General features: G+C 51.7%; 1 protein-coding gene across 3 annotated transcripts; it reads left to right on the top strand.

Annotated features, from left to right (window-relative positions):
- The first annotated feature begins 14,696 nt into the window (after positions 1 to 14,696).
- LSM4 (LSM4 homolog, U6 small nuclear RNA and mRNA degradation associated) lies at positions 14,697 to 25,414 on the top strand. Of its 3 annotated transcripts, none has more exons than XM_010593227.3 (5): positions 14,697 to 14,772; positions 20,880 to 20,921; positions 22,191 to 22,289; positions 23,804 to 23,987; positions 24,774 to 25,414. In XM_010593227.3, exons 1-5 carry the CDS (start codon positions 14,770 to 14,772, stop codon positions 24,863 to 24,865), a joined length of 420 nt encoding a protein of 139 aa, XP_010591529.1. In that variant the 5' UTR covers positions 14,697 to 14,769; the 3' UTR covers positions 24,866 to 25,414. The 3 variants fall into 3 exon arrangements, with proteins under 3 accessions (XP_010591529.1, XP_023407985.1, XP_023407984.1); XM_023552216.2 differs by lacking the exon at positions 14,697 to 14,772 and adding an exon at positions 17,430 to 18,567; XM_023552217.2 differs by lacking the exon at positions 20,880 to 20,921 and having other exon boundaries at positions 14,721 to 14,772.
- The last annotated feature ends 723 nt before the right edge of the window (positions 25,415 to 26,137 follow it).

Below are 26,137 nucleotides of genomic sequence, written 5' to 3'. Positions count from 1 at the left end.
CCCGCCGCCCCGGGCCCCGCCCCCGCACGCTGGCCGGCGTGCGCGCCCCTGACACAGGACGCAGCGTGCGCGCCCCCGGCTCTGCTGCCTCCCCCGCAGCCGCGAGGTGCCCCTTGAGCTCTCCCCAGCCTCAGTCTACCCACCCTGTAGAATGGGGTCGGTGCGTTCTGCCTGACCCACCCGGTCATTCATTCCCCAAGTGTTCCTCGGCGCCTACTGTATGCCTTTAAAAAAAAGAACTTTTAAACCAGGTTTTCTTTAGTTTTGGTGCCCCACCAGTTAGCCCATTGAGCCCCCGCACACTCAAAACATCTCGTCAAGTTTTTTCTTTCCAATAAAGATCAGATATTGCATTGGCAAAAAAAAAAAAAAAAAAAAAAACCGTTGCCGTGGAGTTGATCCTGACACATGGTGACCCCATGTGTGTTAGGGTAGAACTGTGCTCCATAGGGTTTCCAGTAGCTGAGTTTTCAGAAATAGATTGCCAGGCCTTTATTCCAAGGTGCCTCTGAATGGACTCAAACCTCCAACCTTTCAGTTATCTGCCAAGCTTGTTCAGCACTGCCATCACCTGAGGACTCCACTGTGTGCCTAATGTCCATGAATTATCTGGAGGACACAAATTCCCCGTGAGAAAGGCATATTCACCCCATTTTACAGATGAGGAAACTGAGGGCTCACTCTAGGGGTTGAAGAGGAAGAGAATAAGAAGGTGAAAACCAGCCCCCACAGTTGGGTGATGCTAGAAGATTCTCCACAGACTCCCACATTGCTAAGGAGGCTGATGTGGCCCCAGAGACCTCCCACAGCTTCCCCTCCTGCCATCTCTCCTTGGCTCACCCTGCTCCAGCCCCCACTTCCTGTACGTGCCTAACACAGCCCACCCCAGGGCCTTTGCACTTGTTCCTCCTGCTGCTTGGGCATTCCAAAGACACCTGAAATCCTGGCCCTTGTTCACCTTAAGGCCTCAGCTTGAATCTCACTTCCTTTGAGAGTGCTCCCCTATTCCCTGGTTCAAGCCACCCTCCCCCAACCCCCAGTGGTTCCATCCTATTTCCTTTTCAGCCTCTTCACAGCAGTTATCACACTGAGAAATCACTTCCTTTATGTGCAGTGCAGCGAGCCCTGGTGGCACAACTGGTAATCGCTCCGCTGCTAACCAAGTGCGTTTGAACCCACCCAGCGTGTTCCAGGTGGCCTAGTGGTTAAGTGCTACAGCTGCTAACCCAAGGGTCAGCAGTTCAAGTCCACCAGGCGCTCCTTGGAAACTCTGCGGGGCAGTTCTACTCTGTCCTATAGGGTCGCAATGAGTCGGAATCGACTCGGCGGCACTGGGTTTTTGGTGGGTTAGCATGTTCCAAGGGGGAAAGGCCTATGATTTGCTTCCATAAAGATTACACCCTAGGAAACTGTGGGACTGCTCTACACTGTCACATAGGGTCGCTGTGAGTTGAATCGACAACATATTCAATGCTTTTCTTGTTTATTTCCCATTTCCCCTGACACGAGGTCAGGCTTCCAGGGCAGGGAGTGTGTTTGGTCACATCCATGTCCCCTGTGCCTGGCACCCACCTGGCACACAGTAGGCCCCCCACCCACATTCATCAGAGGCCAGGATTCCTGCAAAAACAGCTGGGAACTAGGTATATACTCAAAAGGCTTAAAACCAGACACTGAAACAGAGACTTGTACACCAATGTTCATTGCAGCGCTATTCACAACAGCCAAAAGGTGGAAATGACCTAAATGCCTATCAACAGATGAATGGATGAACAAAATGTGGTGCATACATACAATGAACTCAGCCAGTAGGAGAAATGAAGTCTTGATACATGCTACAATATGGATGGAGCTTGAAGACATTATATTGAGTGAAATAAGTCAATCACAAAAGGACAAATATTGTATGACCTCACTTATATAAAAAGAGAAGAAAAGGCAAAAGTATAGAGAACAACGTTTATTAGTGGTTACCAGGGGTGGGAGCGAGGGGAAAGGAGGGGTTAATGACGATGGAAAAATCACATTGATCAAGGGTAGGATTGCACAGATGATTATTGTAATTGCTGTCAATAAGTTGTAAACCTGGAACAACCTGAACTGACAAAAGTTGTGTGATAGATACACTGACGACAACAACAACAACCAAAAAAAAAAAAAAAAAAAGAGCTGCCGAGGTTGCTTATGTACAACCAAAAACCTCATGGGATTTGCTTCCTTGGTTTGGAGGTTTAGGGTCATGGTTTAATAGAACATCTTGGTTAAGTGGCCTAATAACGTGTTTAGTGCTTCTGTTCTCTCAGTTCATTAGGTAGTGCCTGGAGTCTTAAAATCTTGCAAGCTGCAATCCAAGGCACCACAATTGGTCTGTACTCACCTGAAGCTACAGAGGAAGAAGGAGAGTCAGGAATAACAGGAGGAAATAGAATGTGTGGCTAATTGCCTCCATGACCAACTGCCTTCTTTGCCATGAGACCAGAAGAACTGCATGATGCCTGGCTACCATTACTGAACATTTTGATAGAAGATTCTATAGAGGAATCCTGATCAAAAGAGGGGAAAACGCAGAACAGAATTTCAAATCATCATGGACTCCAGACTTTCTAGAGTCATGGGGACTGGATGAACCCCTGAAACTACTGCACTGAGATAATTTTTAAATCTGAAACCAAAAATATCCCCTTAAGTCTTCTTCAAACCAACAATAGTTTAGCTTAACTAGTAAAATATGTCTGCTTTGAGGATTACACTCTTTCAAGGACTATCTATATGATAATTCAGGGTTGTATCCTTTCACCATACCTATTCAATCTGTATGCTGAGCAAAAAATCCGAGAACCTGGACTATATGAAGAAGAACGGGCATCAGGATTGGAGGAAGACTCATTAACAACCTGTGTTATGCAGATGACACAACCTTGCTTGCTGAAAGTGAAGAGGGACTTGAAGCACTTACTGATGAAGGCCAAAGACCACGCCTTCAGTATGGACTACACATCAACATAAAGAAAACAAAAATCCTCACAACTAGACCAATAAACCATATCATGATAAATGAAGAAAAGATTGAAGTTGTCAAGGATTTCATTTTACTTGGATCCATAATCAACACCCATGGAAGCAGCAGTCAAGAAATCAAAAGACGCATTGCATTGGGTAAATCTGCTGCAAAGGACCTCTTCGAAGTGTTGAAGAGCAAAGATGTCACCTTGAAGACTAAGGTGAGCCTGACCCAAGCCATGGTATTTTCCATCACATCATATGCATGTGAAAGCTGGATGATGAATAAGGAAGACCGAAGAAGAATTGATGCCTTTGAAATGTGGTGTCGGCTAAGAATACTGAATATACCATGGACTGCAAAAAGAACGAACAAATCTGTCTTGGAAGAAGTGCAGCTAGAATGCTCCTTAGAGGCAAGGATGGCGAGACTGCATCTTACCTACTTTGGAGATGTTGTCAGGAGGGATCAGTCCCTGGAGAAGGACATCATGCTTGGCAGAGTACAGGATCAGCGGAAAAGAGGAAGACTGTCAACGAGATGGATTGACACAGTGGCTACAACAGTGAGCTCAAGCATAACAACAATTGTGAGGATGGCGCAGGGCTGAGCAGTGTTTCATTCTGTGGTACAGGGAAGAGACTCGACAGCACCTAACAACAACAATCTATATGAGATCAAAATGACACCAGCAACTTGACACATTAGATAGGAACTTTAGAGGGCAATGAGTTTATATTAAGGAAGGAAGAACAACTCAGAAAAGGAGGGTGGGAATGGTTACACAACTGGAAGAATGTAACCAATACCACTGAATTGTACATGGAGTAACGGTTGAATTCATATATGTTTTGCTAGATATATTCTCAACGACAACAAAATTAAAAAAAAGAAACAGCTGGGAAAATAAAGCTGAGTTTGTGACCACGTCCACAGGCACAGGGCTGGACCTTGGAGTTGGTTCTGACCCTCGTTCCGGTGGCCTTCCCACCCCCACTTCTCATCCTCAAGGTGCTGACAAAGGACTGTCTGTGCCACCCCATCTCCTAACGCGGAGGCCAGAGTTCTCTAGACTGTCAGGTGGGAGTTCTGTTTGTTGATCCATCGCAAGCTCGGGCCAGAGGCCACAAGCTCAGCGGCTATTTTGGTCCCTGGCAGCTTCAGGTAGCATTCTGAAAATCTGAGAGCTGGCCGGCCTGGCCATGGAAGGCACACACAAGCCAAGTGGCAAATGAGAACAGATCAAAACCCACCCAAACTCTGGTTTTACAATGCAGACATGTCATAAGTGCCTGGTACAGACAGTGAGGGAGTCCCTGGGTGGTGCAAACAGTGAACATGCTCAGCTGCTGAACCAAAAGGTTGGAGGTTCAAGTCTGCCCAGAGGCACCTTGGTAGAAAGGCCTGGTGATCTGCTTCTGCAGAATCAGCCATTGAAAACCCTAGGGAGCAGTTCTACTCTGACATACATGGGATCACCTGGAGTTGGAGTCAACTGGATGGCAACTGGTTTGATTTTTTGGGATTTGCAGAGTATAAGCATTTCTAGAAATCAGGGAGGGGACAAGGAGAGGAAAGCCACAGCAGGGTTTAGTTTTCCCCTATTGCACTGGCAGAAAAGGGGGGAAAATAGATGACACCCAGGATCGGGGTGGTGGGGAAAGATTGAAAGTCACCCACTGCTGCTGGCCATGGCTGGAAAGAAAGACTAATGTCCCCCGGGCCCCAAACACACACAGGCCCTGTTCTAAACACTTCAACTGTACTCTTTTTAAACCTTGCCAAAAAAGAGGAGGGACTATTAGGATCCCATTTTGCAAGTGAGGAAACTGAGGCTCAGGGAGCTAAGCCACATGCCCCAGGTCACACATGGGCGTCCACTGCTGCGAGTTGGCCCTGAACACAACAGAACAAAATGCTGTCCGGTCCTGTGCCAGCCCCATGATCAGTTGTGGATCAAACCATGGGGTTTTCAATGGCTGATATTCAGAGGTTGATCTTCAGGCCTTTCCTCCTAGCCCATCTGAGCCTGGAAGCTCCACAGACACCTGTTCAGGGTCCTAGCCACACGAAAGCCTCCAGTGACGGACAGTGTGGCTGTGCATGGGTACATTGGCCGGGGTCTCCCAGATGGAAGTGAGAATTCTACCTCTGAACCACCACCATTGCCCTCATGCAATGTCTAAAATAGGAGTATTAGCCTAGATAATATTGTCAGGTCACTTTTTTTTTTTTTTAATGAAATGGGCCTGTATGCTTGGATATGAAAAGATAAACATGATACTATCACTAAGTCAATCAACAAACAAATGATACATCCGATCCCTGCCACCCCAGGCCACTTCCTTTTCACACTGCCATAATTCAACATTCATTTATGCAATCATATAGCTACCATCTGTCTTTCCCCTGGATTGTGAGTCCTAGGAGGGGAGGGAGGAGGTTGGTCTTGGTCACTGCTTGGCACAGGGCCCTGCACACTGTAAAACCCATTAAAAAAACAAACAAACAAAAAAAAACATTGCCTTTGAGTCGAATCCAACTCATAGCAACCCTATAGGACAGAGAAGACCTGCCCCATAGGGTTTCCAGGGAGCAGCTGGTAGATTCAAACTGCCAGTCTTTTGGTTAGCAGCCACAGCACCTAACCACTGAGCCATGAGGGCTGCTCAGTAAACGAACTGAGTAGAGCAAAATCTGCCACACCAGAGATTGGCTCAGGAAAGAGGCCAAGTATGTCTCGGGCCTCCCGCTCCCACCGTACTGGAGGTCTTTGGGAGCCTTCAGGGGCTCAGGCCTGAACTCAGACCCTGTACCCCAGGCTCAGACTCTGCCCCTGGGGTCTGGAAGTTTCTCCAGGCTTTTCCAGTGGCTGCTGGTCAAGGCAGTAAGAGGGAAAGTGCAAAAAAATGGCGGAGTCAGACCTCGTCTAACTTCAGGGGGAGGCAAGAGACTCATCATCAGCATCAGCTCAAGGCCGATAGCTATGAGGTGGAGGTCGTCAGACATACCCCTCCACCCTACACCTTGTTACCAGTTCTGACACCAGCCATCCCTCCCACGGCACCCTCTACTCTGCTGGATTCGGTAAAGGCCACATGGAACTCACAGACTATACTCGCAGTTAGAAAAACTCACACTTTTTGTTAGGAAAGTAACAGGTTACAACTTAGGCCCAGAATCAGAAAGCATGGACGCAGAGTCTCCCTTCTTCAGTGCACAACGGCTCTCTCAGCTCCTCTTGGGCCCCTGACGACAGGCTCCTCTCGGGCCCCTGACGACAGGCTCCTCTCAGCCCCCTGAGGACAGGCTCCTCTATGGGCCCTCTGCTGGCCTCTGCCCTGCTCTGGCAAGTGTTACAAAGCTCTTTTAGCTCTGCTGATAAGTGCCCACAGATACCCCACTCCACCAGGATCCCTCCTGTTCAAAGGCACTCAGCTCTCTTGCTCTGTGAGTCAGCACACCCGCTGTAGCTGTCTCACTCTGTGGGCTGAGAAGCCAATCCAATCTCATGCTGGTCTCCTGGTTCTGCTGCTGCTGTTTCTCTGCTGTGCCTTCTCTCACATTATAGTTCTCTGTCTCCTAGTCTAGGATGCTCTCAGCACAGGGACCCTGGGTCCAAAGGATGCACTCCACTCCTGGCTCTTCTTCTCAGTAGTGAGGTCCCCTCTTTCCACCTCTGGGATGGCTCATTTTAAGCATAGCAGTTTGGCAAAACTGAGCAATCGCCTCATTCGGGTTCCATACACCTTATTTGCATTGTCCCAGCTCTGCAAGGGTTCCATGCACTTTATCTGCATTATTGGCAGGCTGTCAAATCTCCTTGGTGGGCCACAAGCACCTTATTTGCATAGCCCCACCCAATCATTTTGTGGGAATTTAAGACCATGGGTGGCTAGAAAGGCCATATTAAGTAACTCACTGCACCACAGAAGATGACCTGGGGACGACATGGTTCACTGATAGAACTCTTTCTTTTCGACTCCATTGAGGTAAATTGAGGCCAGGTGGGGACTGGAGGGGCCTGTCACTGAAATGGGCAGCTTGGCAGATGTGCGGCTTTTAAAGGGTGCATTATGGATTGAATTGTGTCCCCAAAAAATATGTATTGTAATCCAAACCCCTCTACCTGTGGATGTGATCCCGTTTGGGATAGGGGTTTCCTTGTTATGTTAATGAGGCCATATCACTGTAGGGCGTGTCTTAAACCAATCCCTTTTGAGATATAAAAGGGGCAGATTAAACACAGAATCAAGGAAGCACAAATGGGAGAAGATAGATGCCATGCGAAGATGGCCAAGGAGCTGAAGAGAAGCTGAAAGATACAAGGACCTTCCCCCAGAGCTGACACAGACAGCCTTCCCCTAGAGCTGGCACCCTGAATTGAGACTTCTGGCCTCCTAAATAATCTGAGAAGCTGGACTATACGAAAAGAAGAAAGAGGCAACAGGATTGAACAAAGGCTTATTAACAATCTGGGATATGCAGATGACACATCCTTGCTTGCTGAAAGTAAAGAGGACCCGAAGCACTTACTGATGAAGATCAACGACCACAGCCTTCAGTACGGATTACACCACAACATAAAGAAAACGAAAATCCTCACAACTGGAACAATAAGCAACATTACGATAAATGGAGAAAAAATTGAAGTTGTCAAGAATTTCATTTTACTAGGATTCATAATCAACGCCCATGGAAGCAGCAGTCACGAAATCAAACGAGGCATTGCATTGATCAAATATGCTGCAAAAGTCCTCTCTGAAGTGTTAAAAAACAAAGATGTCACTTTGAAGACTAAGGTGTGCCTGACCCAAGCCATAGTATTTGCAATCGCCTCATATGCATGAAAAAGCTGGACAATGAGTAAGTATGACCAAAGAAGAGCTGATACCTTTGAATTATGGTGTTGGCGAAGAATATTGAATATACCATGGACTGCCAGATTGAACAAATCTGTCTTGGAAGAAGTATAGCCAGAATGCTCCTTGGAAGCAAGGTTGGTGAGACTTTGTCTCATGTACTTTGAACACGTTATCCGGAGGGATCAGTCCCTGGAGAAGGATATCATGCTTGGTAAGGTAGAGGATCAGCGAGGAAGAGGAAGACCCTCAACAAGATGGGCTGACACAGTGGCTGCAACGACGGGCTCGAGCATAACAACGAATGTGAGGATGGCGCTGGACTGGGCAGTGTTTTGTTCTGTCGTACAGAGGGTCGCTGTGAGTCAGAAGCGACTCCATGGCACCTAACAACAACAAAGCCTCCTGAACTGTGAGACTGTTGTGGACTGAGTTGTGTCCCCCAGCACTAGATAACTAAGACAGAGACAATAAACTCCTGTTCCTTAAAGCCACCCATTTGTGGTATTTCTGGTACAGCAGTACTAGGGAACTAAAACAGGGTGAATACGCCTTACATCTCCAGGTGTGTGTCCGAGAGACCCCACAGGTCTTTAGGGGAGCTCAGGCCAGAAGAAGACGAGATGCTTTTGGCAACTGGCTGCTGTGCCCACTTCCCCCCAGCCCCTAGAAGGGTCTGCTTACCATGAGGCTCCCCCAACTCCCACCCCATCTCCACTCCCGACACAAGGTGTGAGGACTCTGAGGCTGGGTCCTGCTTCTCTTCAGATGTTCAGTTAATATGTAAGCAGCAGGAGATGTGGGAGCTGAGCACAGGCCTGGCCATGCAGGCCCCATGCTCCGCCTGAGGGATTTCCGCCCAGGAAGAACATTTCTGAGTTCCTCCTAGGGGATCTCTTGGCTTCTTCTAACTCTGGGATATGGAATCAGACAAAGTCAGAGCCCATGCCCCTGTTGTGGGCTGAATTGTGTCCCCCAAAAAGATAGGTTTAAGTCCTAATCCCCAGTACCTGTGAACGTGACCTCGTTCGTTGTTGTTATTGTTGTTAGCTGCCATTGAGTCAGGCCCCGACTCATGGTGACCCCACACACAAGGGAACGAAATGCCACCCGGTCCTGTACCACCCCCATGATGGGTTGCAGATCAAACTGTTGTGACCCAGAAAATCACATAGGCAGTGATGGCTACTCATAGAATTCTAGCCTTCCGTGCGGGAGACCCAGGTTCGATCCCCGGCCAACGCACCTCACGTGCAGCCGCCACTTGTCTGTTGGTGGAGGCTTGTGTGTCGATCTGATGCTAAACAGGTCTCAGCGGAACTTCCAGACTAAGACCTGGAGACAAAAGATGGCTTTACCCTGTATTAGTTCCCCTAGTGCTGCTGTAACAGAAATACCACGAGTAGGTGGCTTTAAAGAACAGAAATTTCTAGGTAGAAAGGCCTGGTGACTAACTTCTGAAAACCAGCCCATGAAAACCCTATGGATCACAATGGTTTGATCAACAACCAATCATGGGGTGGTACAGGACTAGGCAGTGTTTCGTTCCATTGTGCGTGGGGTCACCATGAGTTGTGGTCACGTTAAAAAAAAAAAAAAAACCCCGTTGCTGTCGAGTCGATTCAGAGTAGAGCTGCCCCGTAGAGTTTCCAAGGAGCACCTGGTGGATTCAAATGGCCAACCTTCTGGTCAGCAGCCGTAGCTCTTAACCACTGTACCACCAGGGTTTCCTGTGACCCCTTGGAAGGCAGTAAACAACAACGAACAAATAGGAGGACAGGTTCAAGGGATTGGAAAGTGTGAGGATTGACAAGCATCAGGTATAGCTGAATCCAGGGATAAACAGCACATGACTCCAAAATGACCAGTGGCCGTATCTGTACCAGATCACCTCACTCCAGCTCTGCAATCCCAAAAACGTCCCCGGGAAATCTTTGCTGAGTCTGGGTGCTGTGTCCATGCTGGGAAGGAAGGGGGAACTGGGCTGAACAGCCCCATGTGGTGGCCCCTGCAAACTCTCACACCTTTGCTCCTAAGAGTCAGAGTCGAGATGGCTTAGATATGAAAGGAGCAATTACAACGTGGCACAAACCAGGTGATGATGGAAATCAGCAGGAGGTACAGAAGTTCAAAGTGTAAGAAAGGGAATGATTAGCTAGCTTAATTTTGGGGGGTGGGGGTCAGAGAGGAGTTCATGGAGCAGGTATGTATTAGTGCAGGTTCCTGGGGCCAGAATCCAAACTCCAAGTGGACTGAAGAACAAACAGAAATTTCTTGGGCTTCCATACATGGAAAGTCAGGACTATGGCTTCAGATACAGCTGGATCCAGGAGCTCAAACTACCACTCCCCTTTCCCCGAGCTGCTGTACTGTCTTGTGTGTATTGGATTTGCTCTGCAGAAAGCGTCTTCCAGAATGTGGATTCTGATGACACTGGACTTTCAATATCGCATTTTAACAATCCCGTGAAAAGAACTCTTAGCTCTTCCAGTCCCCAGGCTTCTTCCCAGAGGAGATTCTGATTGGCATTGATAGGTCATGTGCTCTTTTTTGAACCAATCACTACATGGAGGGGGATGGAAAACAATGATTGGCCACCCCTACGTTGAACGGGCAGACAAAACTGCAGTGACCATAGTGCACCACACGGGGTCACCCAAGCAGAGTCTTTACGGATGAATAGGAGTTCGCAAGTTGTGCAAAGAGAGAGAAAGATCCTGCACATAGAAAAATCAGAAAAACAACCCAATTAAAAAACAGGCAAAGGACTTGAACAGACATTCCTCCAAAGAAGACACACAAAACCAAGAAGCACATGAAAAGATGCTCAGCGTCATTAATCATTATTATTGTTAGCTGTTATCAAGTTGGCTCTGACTCATGATGACCCCATATACAACAGAGGGAAATGTTGCCCAGTCCTGCACCATCTTCACAATCGTTTGTATGCCCAAGTCCATTGTTGAGGCCTTTGTGTATTTTGAGTGCCTTTCAACCTGGAGGGCTCGTCTTCCAGCACCATGTTGGACAATATTCTGTTGTGATCCATAGGGTTTTCATTGGCTGATTTTTAGAAATCAATCTCCAGGTCTTTCTTCTTAGTCTGTCTTAATCTGGAAGCTCTGCTGAAACCTGTTCACCATGGGTGACCCTGCTAGTATTTGAAATACCAGTGGCATGGCTTTCAGAATCGTTGTTGCTGGTAGGTGCCATCGAGTCAGCCCTGACTCAACGGAACAAAACATTGCCTGGTCCGCCGCCTTCCTCACAATTGTTGCTATGTTTGAGCCCATTGGTGAAGTATCATAGCAATACCAAAGCCACCACAGTATGACAAACTGAGACAGGTGGTGGCATTAACCATTATTGTTGTGTGCCATCGAGTCGCTTCCGACTAATAGCTACCCTATAGGATACAGTAGATTGCCCCTAGTGTTCCCTAGGCTGTAAACTTTACAGAAGCAGACTGCCAGGTCTTTTCTCCAGCGGAGGCACTGGGTGAGTTCAAACCACCAACTTTTTGCTTAGCGGCTGAGCATTTAATCATTGGGCCACCAAGGCTCCTGGTTGGTACAGGTAATTATTTCTCTTTTCAAGGAGAAGGGAAGGAGACCACTTGCTCCTTCTGCCAGGTGCTCAGGCCCTTCTCCCCTCAGCCAGGCCCCAGAGGAAGAGGTTTAGTGCCTCCTGCCTAAGCCTTTCTGGTGGGAGGCGTCTAGATCTGCAAGTTCCAGTCCCCTCTGCCCAAGTCTCTGCGGCCTGGCACAGGGGAATCTTTTATTGAGAAGCCGAGCTCTAAGGGCTTCCTGTGCAGAGTCAAGCAGTCCTTTCAGCCAGAATCCCTGGCCCAGGGCTGGATGAGAAAAAGCTCACAGGCTGTTCCTGAGGCTCAGCTGGCCGGGAGAGGTGTGGGCCCTGAAGGGGGGTACCTATTGCTCCGTTTGCAAACCTGACGGCATGTGGCCAGAGGCTAGAGCCCTGCATGGCCACCCAGCCGGGACTCTCCTGGGACTGAGGCTGCAGTCACGCTCACAAGCGTATGAAACTACACAGGAGATCACCTAGGAGCAGAAATTAACTATTCAAATAGACATCTACGTTTACAGGAGTCATTATAGCTAACACCTGCTAAAGCGAGTGGGGCTGTTATTGTTGTCTTTTGCCTCTTAGTCAATTCCAATTTACAGCAACCCTGTGTGTTACAGAGTAGAAGTAATCTTGGCTGTAATCTTTATGCAAGCAGAATGCCAAGCCTTGCTTTGGGTGCTGCTGGGTGGGTTTAAACCACCAACCTTTGGGTTCCAGCTGAGCTCAGTGTGTGCCACCTAGGGACCTTATCATCAGAGGGTCTCTGTTGACTCCACAGCAAGTTTTAAGGAGTCCCAATGGCACAACAGATAAGCACTCAGCTGGTAACAGAACGGTTGAAGGTTCAAGCCCACGCAGTGGCTCTGCAGGAGAAAGGCCTGACAATCTGCTTCTGTAAAGATTAAAAATTACACTCAAGAAAACCCTATGGGGCAGTTCTACTCTATCACATGGACTTGCTATGGGTTGGAATTGACTCGATGGCACCCAGCAACAATACAACAGGGTCTTGTGGATGGGGTTGTTGTTGGGTGCGATCGAGCCAATACCGACTCATAGACTCATAGTGACCTTATGTACAACAGTAAGAAACGTTGCCAGCTCCTGCACTATCCTCATAATTGTTATGTTTGAGCCCATTATGGCAGCCACTGTGTCAATCCATCTCATTGAGGGTTTCTCTCTTTTGTGCCACCAAAAAGATATGTCCATAAGGTGATTACGAGCCCAAGAGACAGAAAGGGCCATATGAACCAGAGACTACATCATATTGAGACCAGAAGAACTAGATGGTGCCCAGCTACAACTGATGACTGCCCTGACAGCGAACACAACAGAGAACTCCTGAGGGGGCAGGAGAGCAGTGGGATGCAGACCTCAAATTCTCATAAAAAGACCATACTTAATGGTCTGATTGAGACTAGAAGGACCCCGGTGGTCATGGCCCCCAAACCTTCTGTTGGCCCAGGGCAGGAACCATTCCCGAAGCCAACTCTTCGGACATGGATTGGACTGGAGAATGGGTTGGAGAGGGATGCTGGTGAGGAGTGAGCTTCTCGGATCAGGTGGACACTTGAGACTATGTTGGGATCTCCTTCCTGGAGGGGAGATGAGGCGGGGGGGTGGTTAGAAGCTGGCGAAATAGACACGAAGAAAGAGAGTGGAAGGAGAGAGCGGGCTGTCTCATTAGGGGGAGAGTAATTGGGAGTGTGTAGCAAGGTGTATATGGGTTTTTGTGTGAGAGACTGACTTGATTTGTAAACTTTCACTTAAGGCACAACAAATATTATTAAAAAAAGATATGTCCAAGTCCTAACCCTGAGCACCCGTGAATGGGACCTTGTTTAGAAATAAGGTCTTTGGAGATGTCATTAAATGAAAAATATCGAGATTATCCTGGATTTAGGGTGGGCCCTAAATCAAACACAGATACATAGATCGATACCTGCCATCAAGTTGACTCCAACTCATGGTGATCTATGTACAACAGAATGAAATGTTGCCTGGTCCTGTGCCATTCTTACTATTGCCAGTATGTTTGAAGCCATCATTGAGGGTGTTGTGTTAATCCAACTCACCAAGGGTCTCCCTCGCTCTTGCTGGCCTTATACTTCATCAAACATGAGGTCCTTCTGCAGCGATTGATCCCTCCTGGTAGTGTGTCCAAGGCAAGGGAGTTGGGCAAGGTTCTGTTGTGATCCATAGATTTTTCATTGGATGATTTTCAAAAGTAGATCGTCTTTCCTCCTAGTCTGTCTTAATCTACAAGCGCTGCTGGTATCTGTCTACCATGGGCAACCGGGCTCGTATTTGAAATACTGGTGGCTTACTTTCAGGATCACAGCAACACACAAGCCACCACAATGTGACACACTAACAGACAGGTGGTGGAAATCCAGGGACAAGTGTTGTAAGAGAAAGGAGAGGGAGAACCTCCAGAAGGAATCAACCTAGCCAATGCCTTGATTTCAGATCTCTGGCCCCAGAACTGCAAAAGAATAAATTTCTGTTTTTAAGCCACCAAGTTTGTGCCCATTTGCTATGGCATTCCCAGGAAAAGAAAACATGTACCTATTTATCATCTCGCTGACTGGCTCCTAAGCCCCTGGGGGACTGGGAGTTTTGTCCATTTTGTTTAATAAATATTTGTTGCATGCACATGTTTTAAGTGCTTACTATGTGCCAGATACTGTTCTAAGTGCTTTTTCATGGCTTAACTCGATTCATTCTCACCTGACCTTCTAGAGCAAGTACTATCATTATACCAGTTTTGGAGTGGGGTAACTGAGGCTCGGAGAGGTGTGAATGGGGTTCCAACGTACTAAAACACGTGCCCTAAATAAGTATCAACTTTGCTCGTGAGAATTACAAGACTAGCGGTCCCGAAGGGCGACGCAGAGCCGGTCTGAACAACCAAGGGGCCTCGAGGTTTAGACATTGGCAAACGGAAGGCAATACCAGGTTTGCCCACCGCGTGGCGCCCAGGAGACTGGCGAGGGTGTCGGCTTGCGCATGCGTCCTTACCCAAAATGCCGCTTGCACAGGCGCGCCTTGCTTCACGCCCTTTCGCAGCATTCGTCGTAGGACTTTACGGCTTTTCCTGCACGAACACGGCTTCGCCCCGCCCCTCGCGCAAATAGGCTCCGCCCACCTCCGAGGGGAATGGTTGTCCGTCCCCCAACCCCCGCGGTGATTGGCTCGTGTATCTGCCAATCCTCTTTAGCCTAGTGGCGCGCAGTGGGGTGCTAACAGCACGAGCGGCGGCGGCGGCGGCGGCGGCGGCGGAAGTGGCCGGCGAGCCCGGTCCCCGCCGGCACCATGGTGAGGGGAGGGCGACAGCGTGGTCGTGACGGCGGGGTTTCGCCGGGAGGCGGGGGGACGCGAACGCCAGGGGCCCTCGGGGCGGTGCGGGGAAGCGTGCAGTCCCGGCCTCGAACCCCGCCCCTGGGCCCGTGGCGGGAAACTGAGGCCAGGTTCCCCAGCAGGTCGGTCTCGGGCGATTTAGGGCTAAACGGACGTGCAGTCATCCTATAGCAGCCTGACCGCAGTGCTTTGCATTTCCCTGAGGAGGAAACTGAGGCCCGAGCGGTTGTGAACCCGCCTAGTGCACCGTGAATGCCGCAAAATGGGTTTTCGGGTAGGGAAGGAGCCCCGACCGCATAGAGTGGAAACGGGTGCGGGGAGCCAGTGTGAGTTCTCCAGTTAAGCAGGTTCCAAGGATTTCAGGGCTGGAACGTGCCCAGTATGATAGCAGTATCTCTTCTCTTGCCTCCCGTTTTCAGGCTGGAAAATAGACCTAGAGAAGGGATTGCCTTTTCCTGAGTCATACAGCCTGTCGTTTCTGGGTAGATTCGAGCTCAGCGTCGACTAAATGTATTCTCCTGGTTCACAGAATGAAAAATTGAGGCCCAGGGAGAGTGCACGTGTTTTTTGGGGGCTATGGACCCAATAGGCAGGAAAATGGAGGCCCAACGCAGAGGAATTTCAGCAATGGGAGAGGGCCCTCCCGTTTTAGGGAGAGAAATAGAGGCCCTCGGTGGAGAAGTGACTTCTAGTGTCCACTCTGGGAGACAGGAATTCTGTAATTGGGAGCCACCCGAGGTGTCACTCCACATTTCTCAGAGCTAAGGGCTGTGGTGAGCTCGCCCTAAATCCTGCTGGCTGGTGTAGAGACCAAGAGAAGGGAACAGGCATCTCTGCTGGACAGAGACAGAGATGGCACAAGGGCTTGGGCAAAACCAGAAAGACCTATCAAAAGTTAAGTTCCGTGAGGCAGGATATTTGTTCCAATCCCTCATGGGCCCCCTAGAGACTAGAGTCAAAACCAAAGCTTACCTTGCAGTTGTTTCCAGCTTATGGTGACACCACGTGTTACAGAAGAGAACTATGCTCCATAAGGTTTCTTGGCTGTAATATTATGGAAGGGGATCTCCAGGCCTTTCAGAGAACTGCTAGGTGGGTTCTAACCGCCGACCTTTAAATTAGCAGTTAAGCACAAACCGCTTGTACCACCCAGGACCTGGAGCCTAGAACGGGCCTTTGCAAAGCGTGGACTCCATGCTGTTCCCACTTTTGAGACATGGACTCTTTGAGCCCTGACCCTCCAGGCATTTCCTAGCTCAGAGAGTGGATGCATTGAGATGCATTCAGCCTGTGGTCAGGGACAGGCTGGAGGGAGGGTCCTGGATGAGAAGCCATTGGAACTCTTCCTCAGTGGGTCTAGACTTGAACTCCAGGTCCCAGACGTCTGAGGAAGGAATGATTTTTCCTCAAAATTTTGTGATTTTCCTGCCTCATGGTGGCCCTGTCTCCCCTGAACCAGCCTTCTCCTGTCTTACTCAGCACTTTCACACATCTTCCTCTTTCCCACGAAGTTTCAAGTCCTTGAGGACCCGGCCCGTTTATCTTGCTTTTCTCTCCAGCACAGTTTGGGGACAAGAATGCAGAAGGAGGCAAGACAGGACCACTGCCCACAGAGAGCTGCCTTGGCTGGAGGTCAGCAACCCCAATCCTGGCGCCTCCACTTCCCAAATGTAGTTATCATGTGCTGTTGTTGAGTTGACCCAAAGTCACGGCAGCCTTATGTACAACACAGTGAAACATTGCCTAGTCCTGCATCCATCTCACAATCACCAGCATGTTTGAGTCCATCCTTGTGGCAATTATATCAGTCCATCTCACCGAGGGTCCCCCACACCCTAATTGGCTCTGTACTTCACCAAACATGATGTCCTCCTCCCGCAATTGATCCCTCCTAAGAACATAGCCAAAGCAAGCAAGTTGGACGGTATTCTGTTATGACTTGTAGGATTTCCATTGCCTGATTTTCAGAAGTAGATTGTCAGGTCTTTCTTCCTAGCTGGCTTAGTCTGGAAGCTCCTCTGTAACCTGTCCGCCGTGGGTGACCCTGCTGGTGTTTGAAATGCTGGTGGCATAGCTTCCAGCTTTGCAGCAACATGCAGGCCACCACAGTAGGACAAACTGACAGACGGGTGGTAGTCTCCCCATCTAAGTCCCTGCTTTTCCTTCTATGGGAGGGGACAAGAATATCCCGATGCATCTTGTGTGCTTACTTGAGGAATGTGCGTCGTTTATTTTTTCAGTGAATGTTTACCTTGCCCGTCTCCTGTGCCTGGCACTGAGCTCAGCAAAGCCCACGCCCTCTGAGCTCTCCAGTCTAGCAGAGACCTGGCATTTCCAGTCTAGCCAGGGAGGCAGTTGATAAACAAACAAGCTAATTAGAGACTGCGTAAGTCTCTAGATGGTGACAAACAGCGGTATGTGAAGTGGAAACCTCAGGTCCTGAATGAGGTTATTAGGAATGTGTGCGCCGACACTGTGGGCAGATCAGGGGAGGGGGCAGGGCAGGCGGCCTGGGCAGGTGTGGGGAGCAGGAGGCTGAGTAGCTGGAGCTGGGCGGGCCTGGCTTGGGAAGCACCGGGGAGCCTACTGGAGGGTGGTGAGCAGGGTGCGGCTGACCCCATTTGTGTCCCAGACATTCCTTCTACCTGCTTGGTAGGGAGGGGACTGTCTTCCCTGGCTGCGCTGGGCCACGTGATGCCCTGAGGGTGGCCGTCACGGGTGTGGGGGTCCCGCGAATGCCATAGGAGGATGTCCAAATTGTATGGCCACAGCAGACATTAGCCTCCCTCAGCTTTCCCCGGGGCCTGGCTGTGTCCCTAGCAGGTCCCTCTTCTGGGTGCCAGATGCCCTGTGAAGTGAGGGGATTGTGGCCTAACGTCCATTCTCAGCCTCCCAGAGCCAGCCTGACAAGCTCCGTGCTGACGGTCTTGGAGGAGGGCCCGGTGTCTTCTAGGGGTCTCATCCCATGGAATCCAAGTACCCCACATACCAGGAAAGGCAGCACCGGGCTGCTCTCGAGGGTGGTGTCTGGAGTCCCTCTGACCTGTGGCTCCCACACTCATTTTAAGCAGAGTTTCTCAGATGAGCCGGTGTGGTGGCCACACCTGGGAAATGTGGGAGTCCTTGGGTGGTGCAAACAGTTATGTGCTTAGCTGCTCATGGAAAGGTTGGAGGTTTGCATCCACCCAGAGGTGCCTTGGAAAAAAGGCCTGGCAATTTTTAAAAATCAGGCAGTGAAAACCCTGTCGAGCACAGTTCCACTTTGACACACATGGGGTTGCTGTGAGTTGGAGTTGACAGCAGCTGGTTTTGGGAAAACACAGCCGGGTCCACTGCCCTCCTCTCATTTCACACGCGGCAGCCACCCCTGCTTCCTCCTTATCTGGCCTTCCAGGAAGCCGGCTGAGGAAGTGGACTGGGGCCTGGCTTCCTGCTGGCGCTGCCGCCTCCCACATGCAGCTCTTCTTGTGAGAGGCCTAGGAGTCCCCTCCAGCCCCTCCACTCGGCTGAGGAGGAACAGGCAGCATCTCACAGGGCCACCCTAGAGAAGCCACCACCCACAGACCCCAGAGTGCTGGGACAGAATGGGACTTCCCCCAGAGAGGGGCCTCTGGACCCAAAGGCAGGCTGGGAACCTCAAAATCAGCAAGGCCAGGTGTGGCAAAGGCTTAGGCCCTGTTCTTTGTCTTCATCATACCCACCTGGAGTGGGCAGCATCGGACTGGGACCACAGCTCCACTTCGGAGATCAGAGGTACCCTCAGTTTCATGGGCCAGGCTCTTTGTGTTTCCCAGATGAAGAGAACTGATTTTTTTTTTTTTTTTTTGCTATTGTAAAAACGATGTGGTGTGGCATCAACCTCTAACTTCATAAGCGGGGACGGAAAGTCAAGATCAAGAGCCCAAGGCTGATTCTATGAGGTGGAGGTCAGACATACCTCTCTCCAACCTTTTTATCAATTCTAACACCAGCTGTTCCTCCCACGGCACTCTCTACTTCTCTGCTGGGTTCGATAATGCGTTGCAGTGGCCACACACAACTCACAAACAATACTCACAGTTACAGGGTTTATTAGGGAAGTAACAGGGTAGAGTTCAGTTTCAGGAATGACTCAGGATACAGTTCTTCAATCAGGACAGCTTCCTTTCAGCTGTGTCGCAGGCAGGCCTATCTCTGGTCCTTGGCCCCTTGGCCTGGCCTCTGCCCTGCTCTGGCAAGTGTTACAAAACTGTTTTGCTCTGCTTATGAGTGCCCAGAGGTACCTCTCCCCCAGAAAGCCTTCTGCCTGAAGGTGCTCAGCTCTCTCCGTGGGTCAGCACACCCACTGTAACTACCTTGTTCCATGGCCAGGAAGCCCACTGCACTGTCTCACGCCAGTCTGTCCTTATTCTGTTGCCACCGTCTCTTGCCATCATGATGTTACAGCTCTCTCCCTGTCTCCTGGGTCTAGGAGGCTCTCAGCCCAGGGATCCCAGGTCTCAAGGACGTGCTGCTCTGCTCTTAGCTCTTCTTTTTTGGTGGTAGTGAGGTCCCCCTTTTCTGCCTCTGGGATGGCTCATTTGAAGCCTAGCAGGATGGCAAAGCTGACCAGTCCCCTCCTTGGGGTTTCATATACCTGATTTGCATTCTTAGCAAGCTGTCCAATCCCCTCAGTGGGCCACAGCACCTTATTTGTATAGTCCCACCCAGTCATTTGGTGGGAGTTACAAGACTACGGTGAGAAAGGTCGTATAAAAGCCGCCTATCACACCGTACCAGTTATAAAAACACTACACGTTCATCATAAAAACAGTTCCCGGGAGTCTCTGGATGGTGCGAGTGGTTAAAGACTCAGCTAATAGCTGACAAGTTGACAGTTTGAATCCATCCAGTGGCCCCTTGGGAGACAGATCGGCAGCCTGCTTCTGAAAGGCTGCAGCCTTGAAAACCCGATAGAGCAGTTCTGGCAACACCACGTACAACAGAATGAAATGTTGCCCGCTCCTGGTCATGTCCGTTGTGGTAGCTGCTGTGCCGATCCATCTCACCAAGGGTCTCCCTCGTCCTCCCTGGCCCTCTCCTTCACCAAACATGTCTTCCAGTGGTTGATCCCTCCTGGTAATGTTTCCAAAGCAAGTGAGCCGGATAGTGTTCTGTCATGACCCATAGAGTTCTCGTTGGCTGATTTGCAGACGGAGATCGCCAGGCCTTTTTACCTAGTCTTTTTTAGTCTGGAAGCTCTGCTGAAACCTGTCCAGCATGAGTTACCCTGCTGGTATCTGAAATACCTGTGGCGTAGCTTCCAGCATCACAGCAATGTGCAAACCACCACAGTACCACATATTGACAACCCGGGTGGGGGTGGTGGCACTTTGTCTGGGTAAGTCTACATAAGACAGCCTGTTGCTTTATTTCTCCTCAGCTGTAATAACCAGAGGCTTTTTCTGGAATGTCCCTCTCCCCTCACCTGGTAGGTTTCTGGCTTTGAAAACCTAGCTCAGGTGTTGCCCGCTCAGAGCAGACTTCCCCGGTTGTTCTTGACAGTCACTCTTGGTCTGGCTGGGGGTGCACCCGAGGCACAGGCACACACTGGCTTCAGATAAAAGGGCAAGTGAGGCTTTGCCCGGCACTGGCTCTCTAGCCGCAGGCAAGCTTGTTAGTCTCCCAGCCTCAGTTTCCTTATCTGTAAAATGGGCGTGACAACAACTGTATGTGACACTGCACATGAAGGGCCCCTGACTTTCTTGCGTCAGCATGCGTATGTCTCAGAGATGACAGTTGAGCCTCAAACTTCAGCAGGTCAGGGAAGGGCCTGGGCCCTGTGGCACATTTATAACTGCAGAGAGCAGTGCCTGCCCTGTCAGGGTGAAGTGTGTGAGCAGGGGTTACAAATAGGTGCTCGGCCCTGGACTAGACAGCTGCCCCTCTGAGAATGGAGGGGGGTGTTCTGGGGTCTGTGAGTGAGAGGTTGGGGTGCTGTGTGAGGAGTGTTGGGGCTCTGTGATCTGGGCGGTAGGCGGCCAAGGGAGGCAGGGTCTCACCGCGTCCCAGGATCAGATAAGCCGTCACACACCTTTGTCTTTCAGCTCCCCTTGTCGTTGCTGAAGACTGCCCAGAATCACCCCATGGTGAGTATGCCCCTTCAGAGGAGAGCCTTGGGGTAGGGGAAGGATGCCTGGCTGTGGACAGCAGGGGGACCCTAGGGTACCAGACACTTGGCTGCAGGTGGGAGACCTCCAGCCAGATCTCTTCCTGCCTGTTGGCTAAACATAGCAGCTTGTCCCTCCCCGCCTCCCCACATACATCCAGGCCAACATGATTTCTGGTGGGCACAGAGGGGCACGCTTGTTAAAGTAGCTCCAGCAGGGGAGACCCATGAGACGCTGAAGCCCCCCTCATTCCCGTGCCCCAGCCCTTAGGTGGTCCCTGGGACGTGCACATCCAGCACCAACATGTGTGGCGATGTGCCCACAGTTTCCTTTAGCATAGATGGTGTCGTGCTGTGCACATTGTCACCAAACTGCTTTTGTCCCCAAACATCTGCCCACGTCAACACAGCTTTTTCTCTTTTAAGTTTTTTTGTATTGAAATATAAATTACGTGTCACGAGATCCAGCCTTCGACAGCGTACAATTCAGCAGCGTTTAGTACATTCACAGGTGGTGCGACCATCATCAACATCTAACTCGAGAACATTCTCATCACCCTAAAAGAAAACCCCGTAGCCATTAGCAGTCATGCCCCGTGCCCCTGGCAACCACTAATCTGCCTTCTGTCTGTGGGTTTACCTGTTCTGGACCCTTCATGTCAATGGAGTCAGACAACGTGTTTCCTTTGTGTGGTTCCTCTCACTCAGCAGCATGTAAAAAAGGGTCCCCCATGTTGTAGCGTGTATCGGTGGCTCGTTCTCTTCACGGCTGAGTAATACTCCATCGTACAGAGGACCGTGTTGCGTTTACCCATTCGTCTGTGGATGGACTCTCGGATTGTTTCCACTTTTTGGCTTTTGTGAACATTCGTGTACGCCCTTTGTCTTCGTTTCTCTTGAGTATATCCTTGTTAGTTGCTGTATAGCCGATTCTGCCTCGTGGTGACCCCGTGAATGCAGAGTAGAACTGTGCTCCATAGGGTTTTCAGGGCTGTGACCTTTTGGAAGCAGAATGCGAAGCCTGTCTTCTGAGGCACCTCTGGGTGGGATTCAAACCTTTCGGCTAGTAGTTGAGCACCTGTTTCCGCCACCCAGAGACCTCCCACAACCCCCAGGGTAGTGTAAGGAGGAAGCCATCACCTGTCTGTGTGAGAAGGGCTACCTAGTGGTCTGGGCGCAGGCCCCGGGGCCTGCGTGAGGCTGGGCTGCCGCCCCCAGGGTCCCTACTGACTGGATGGGTCTCTTCTAGCTGGTGGAGCTGAAGAACGGGGAGACGTACAACGGGCACTTGGTGAGCTGTGACAACTGGATGAACATCAACCTACGCGAGGTCATCTGCACGTCCCGGGTGAGTGCTGCTCCCATGCCGTGCCCTCCCCACCTCCCACGCACCGTGGGCAGCACGGCTGGGTGTGGACTCTGAAGGGGGCATTGGGGGGAGCCATGTGGTTGGAACCTCAGCCCTTGCTGGGCAGAGTTGGGGTGCTGCTCACATGCCCAGCACTTGTCATCCTTCTGGGCCACAGGGGTGGGGCCTGGGGGCACCAGGATGGGGGCCTGAAGGGCGGGCCAGGCCTCCAGGGTCCTCAGAGCACCTGGACTTTGCACTTGTGATGGTGCTGAGCAGGGTTGTGGTTAGGGGCCAGGCGACCAGCCCACCTCGCTGTTGTGTCGTTCTTCGTCCACCCTGACCTGCCTTCGGGTGCCTGTGGCTACAAGTCCCCACACTCCTGTGAGGCTGTTGGTGTTCCAGGGCAGGCCTGGCCCCCTGCCAGTCTCTGCCTTCTGTCTAGGCTGTGGACAAGGTCTGGCCTCCACAGAGGGCTGGGTGAGTGTGCAACAGGCATCCAGGCCACTAGAAAGTGAGACACAGAAGTGTGCGGTGGGGGGCGGCTCCAAGGGGTTTTAGGTCACCCACCCTTGCAATGACCCACAGAATAACTGGTGGTGAAGGCAGCGGGTCCAGGGGAGGCAGCTGCTCTCAGCCAGCCAGGGCTGGGCTGGCCTGAGTGGAGTGGCCGCTACCCCTGAGGCTTCCTGTCCCCATGCATAGCAGACTATAGCCAAGCTGCCTTCCCTGCCAAGGCCACCCCCTCCTGCCCCATCCGTCCTCCTGGGCCATGTCCCATCCAGGCAGTCAGGCATGGGACCTGAATGACCCCCAGATGCTGCCCTGTGCCATGTTTTCTCTTCATGATGTGTTTTGGGGTCCCCCTGAGGGCAGCTGGACCGTGTCCAGTCCGGCTGTGACAGATGGTGCTGCCAGGTGGGGTTTCGGGTACACCTGTGTCCTTTCCCAGCATGCAGGGTTGGTAGGTTGGAGGCTGTGAGCAGCTGGAATTTTGTAGATTGCAGGCAAGTTCTCAGGGGTCGCTGGAGCGCCCACAGGACGAGGTTCCAGCATCTCCAGCCTGCTGAATCTGGATCTGGGCAGGTGGACTACCCCCGTAGGCCCTCCATGACGGGGCAGGGCTGACCCCATCCTCACCTGTAAATGTGACAGCTGGGAGCTGGGATGGGGGCGGCTTCCCCATGCTGGGCCCAGGCCTGTCCCAGGCAAGGGAGAGCAGGGTGAGTGGTCAGCTGGGGCCTGAGCTTCCAGGTGGAATTGCCCTGTGTCTGTGTCTGAGCTTTGCATGTAGAGGGAGGAGCTGCGGCCTGCACTCCATCGGCCCCTCCTCCGCTGTGAAACTAGCCATAGCACACCTCCGCCAGTGGTGCCTCTGCATCGGGGCCCTGAGACCAAGGACTCGAAGCTTCCAGGGACAGCATGGGCCAGGCGTCCATCCTGTAGGGGGTGGCAGCTGCCTGGTGTTCGCCCCCCATCCAGAGCACACTGTGACTGGTACCTGTCTCCTGCAGGACGGGGACAAGTTCTGGCGGATGCCCGAGTGCTACATCCGCGGTAGCACCATCAAGTACCTGCGCATCCCCGACGAGATCATCGACATGGTCAAGGACGAGGTGGTGGCCAAGGGCCGTGGGCGTGGTGGCCTACAGCAGCAGAAGCAGCAGAAGGGCCGCGGCATGGGGGGCGCTGGGCGAGGTGGGCCTCCCTTCCCTCGCCTACCACGTGCTCGGAGTCCGAGCTCAGTGTTGACATTCTTGGCCCATGCTGTCACCTTGTTAATGGGAGCCACATGCCAGCCTCGGAGCCGTCCCCCCAACCCTGCCCGCTTACATAAACCTTCAAGAGAGGGTGCCTGTGGACCAGCTGAGGCTGGTGATCATAACCACCCAGGAGTCCTCCCCTGTCCCCTGCCCCTTGGGGTCAGAGAGTGCCAGCAAGAGCTGAGAGCTTCCCCAAGGCCTGGACCAGCTATGGGACCGCCCCCCCCGCCGGGCCTGAAGGCACAGAAACCCCCCAGTTTTGCTTCTCTCTTGGGCAAGCAGATGTGGGTGGGAGGTGGTGCTGGGGGCCTGGATCCCTGTCTCTGCCCCTCCTGCCTCTTAGAAGTTCTGGGTTTGTCCTCTCTGATGACCCCCACCCCAACCCCTGGGGAAGGTCCTTTTCTTAGTAACCCTGCTCCAAGCCCCGAGCCGTCGTCTGTCCTCCTGGGGCACCCTTGAGGCTACTGGGGCCGGGTCTTCTCCCTTGTCACAAGAAGAGTTCTCTGGAGCATTCGCCATACCTGGCCAGCATCAGAGGCTCTGCCCCACATTCTTCATTCCACCCCATGTCCTCACTTCCACAGTTGAGGAGACAGGCTCAGAAGGGTCAAATAGCCTGGCTCCGAGTCTTAGGGCACTGGAATCCAGTCCTAGGTTCACTGGACCCCCAGGGTGGGGACTTGGAGCCTGGCACCCTTGCAGCTCCCTTTTCTGTCTGCAGGTGTTTTTGGCGGCCGTGGCCGCGGCGGGATCCCGGGCACTGGCAGGGGCCAACAGGAGAAGAAGCCTGGCCGACAGGCAGGGAAGCAGTGAGCTGCTCCTGCCCCAGCCACAGACTGGGGGGCCGTGCCCTGCTCCACCCTACCCCACGGCGGTATGTTCCGCCCCAGCACTCACACCTCTTTAGAAAGAAGAGGCGGCAGGTGTCGGAAGAGTCTCTGTCTGCATTTCCTTCCAGTCCTCTTCCTCAGGAAAAGCCCCGCCCCCCCCCCTTTTTTTTTGTTTGTACCAGCAGTTCCAGTTGCAGGCGTCTCTCAATATTTTTGGTTTTGTGAAGTTGCTTTGGGGCTAGCTGCTGCCCGGTTCCTGGGAGTCCTGTGTGTGACATGGCCCCGAAGCCTGGTCGGTATTTGTTAGCTCTGCAAGTAGAACGACCCCCGCGCAGGCTCTTTCTGCACCAAGCGTAGATCCCAGTGCAGTGGCAAGCAAGTTTACTTTCAGCTGGGCACGCCGAGGTTAATGGCATCCCTCAAAACGCGGCCCCCACATGGCCTTTTCCAAACACATGGAGACCAGCACGTGCCCTAGAACGGCGTATGGGATCCCATGTCATGTTATCAGAATAAAGTCGGAGACACCCCATCTAACTCTGTCCGGGTTCTGGGGCACACCCTCATGGCTTCCGCCTTGGGCGTCTGCAGGTCAGCCACACCTGAGTCTCAGGATCACTGTCCCAATAAGAGCTGACCCTCAGGGGGCTCCTGGAGTTCTCCTGCCCCTTCACCAGATTGCTCTGTCACCCTCCTCCCCCATATAGTGGAAAAAGCAGAGGTGTGATTTCACGGAAACCCCAGCCCCTAGCCCACTCTGCTGACAGCATGCAGCAATTCATGTGTGTTTCCTTATCCAGCCCCGTTCTGTGAACCTGGCTCACACCAGAGTGACTGTGGCTGGAGGGGCCTCAGGGGACACTTGAACACTCTCCTAAGGACCTGCCTCCTTTGAGTCAGCACTGGGGTCATGCCTTGGCGGTGCCTGAGACTGAGCTTTGGAAAAAGGTTCCAGGCGGCAGCAGGGCACAGGGCCCTGGCGTTGTTTGAGGGCTAGGACTCGCCTGTCCCTGTGCCTGTTCCCACCCTGTGGCTTGTGGGAGCCATCCTGGCCATTCCTGGAATAAACAAGTGCTGGCTTGTTGGTACAGAGCTCCATGTTTGGGCCCCAGAGCCCTCCCCAGGTGCCACTCACATCTCCCCACGCCTGAACATTAGACCTGCCCCTGGGTGGTCCTTGCTCCCCATGTTAGTGTTTCTCAAGCCACCCCACGTGGGGGCCAGCTGCTGCCGATCCTTTCCTAGTGACTGCACC

This window comes from Loxodonta africana, chromosome 3 (assembly GCF_030014295.1).
Source record: "Loxodonta africana isolate mLoxAfr1 chromosome 3, mLoxAfr1.hap2, whole genome shotgun sequence".
Classification (NCBI taxonomy): domain Eukaryota; kingdom Metazoa; phylum Chordata; class Mammalia; order Proboscidea; family Elephantidae; genus Loxodonta; species Loxodonta africana.
The sequence above is the reverse complement of the archived record's forward strand: the minus strand, read 5'-3'. Positions and strand labels throughout refer to the sequence as shown.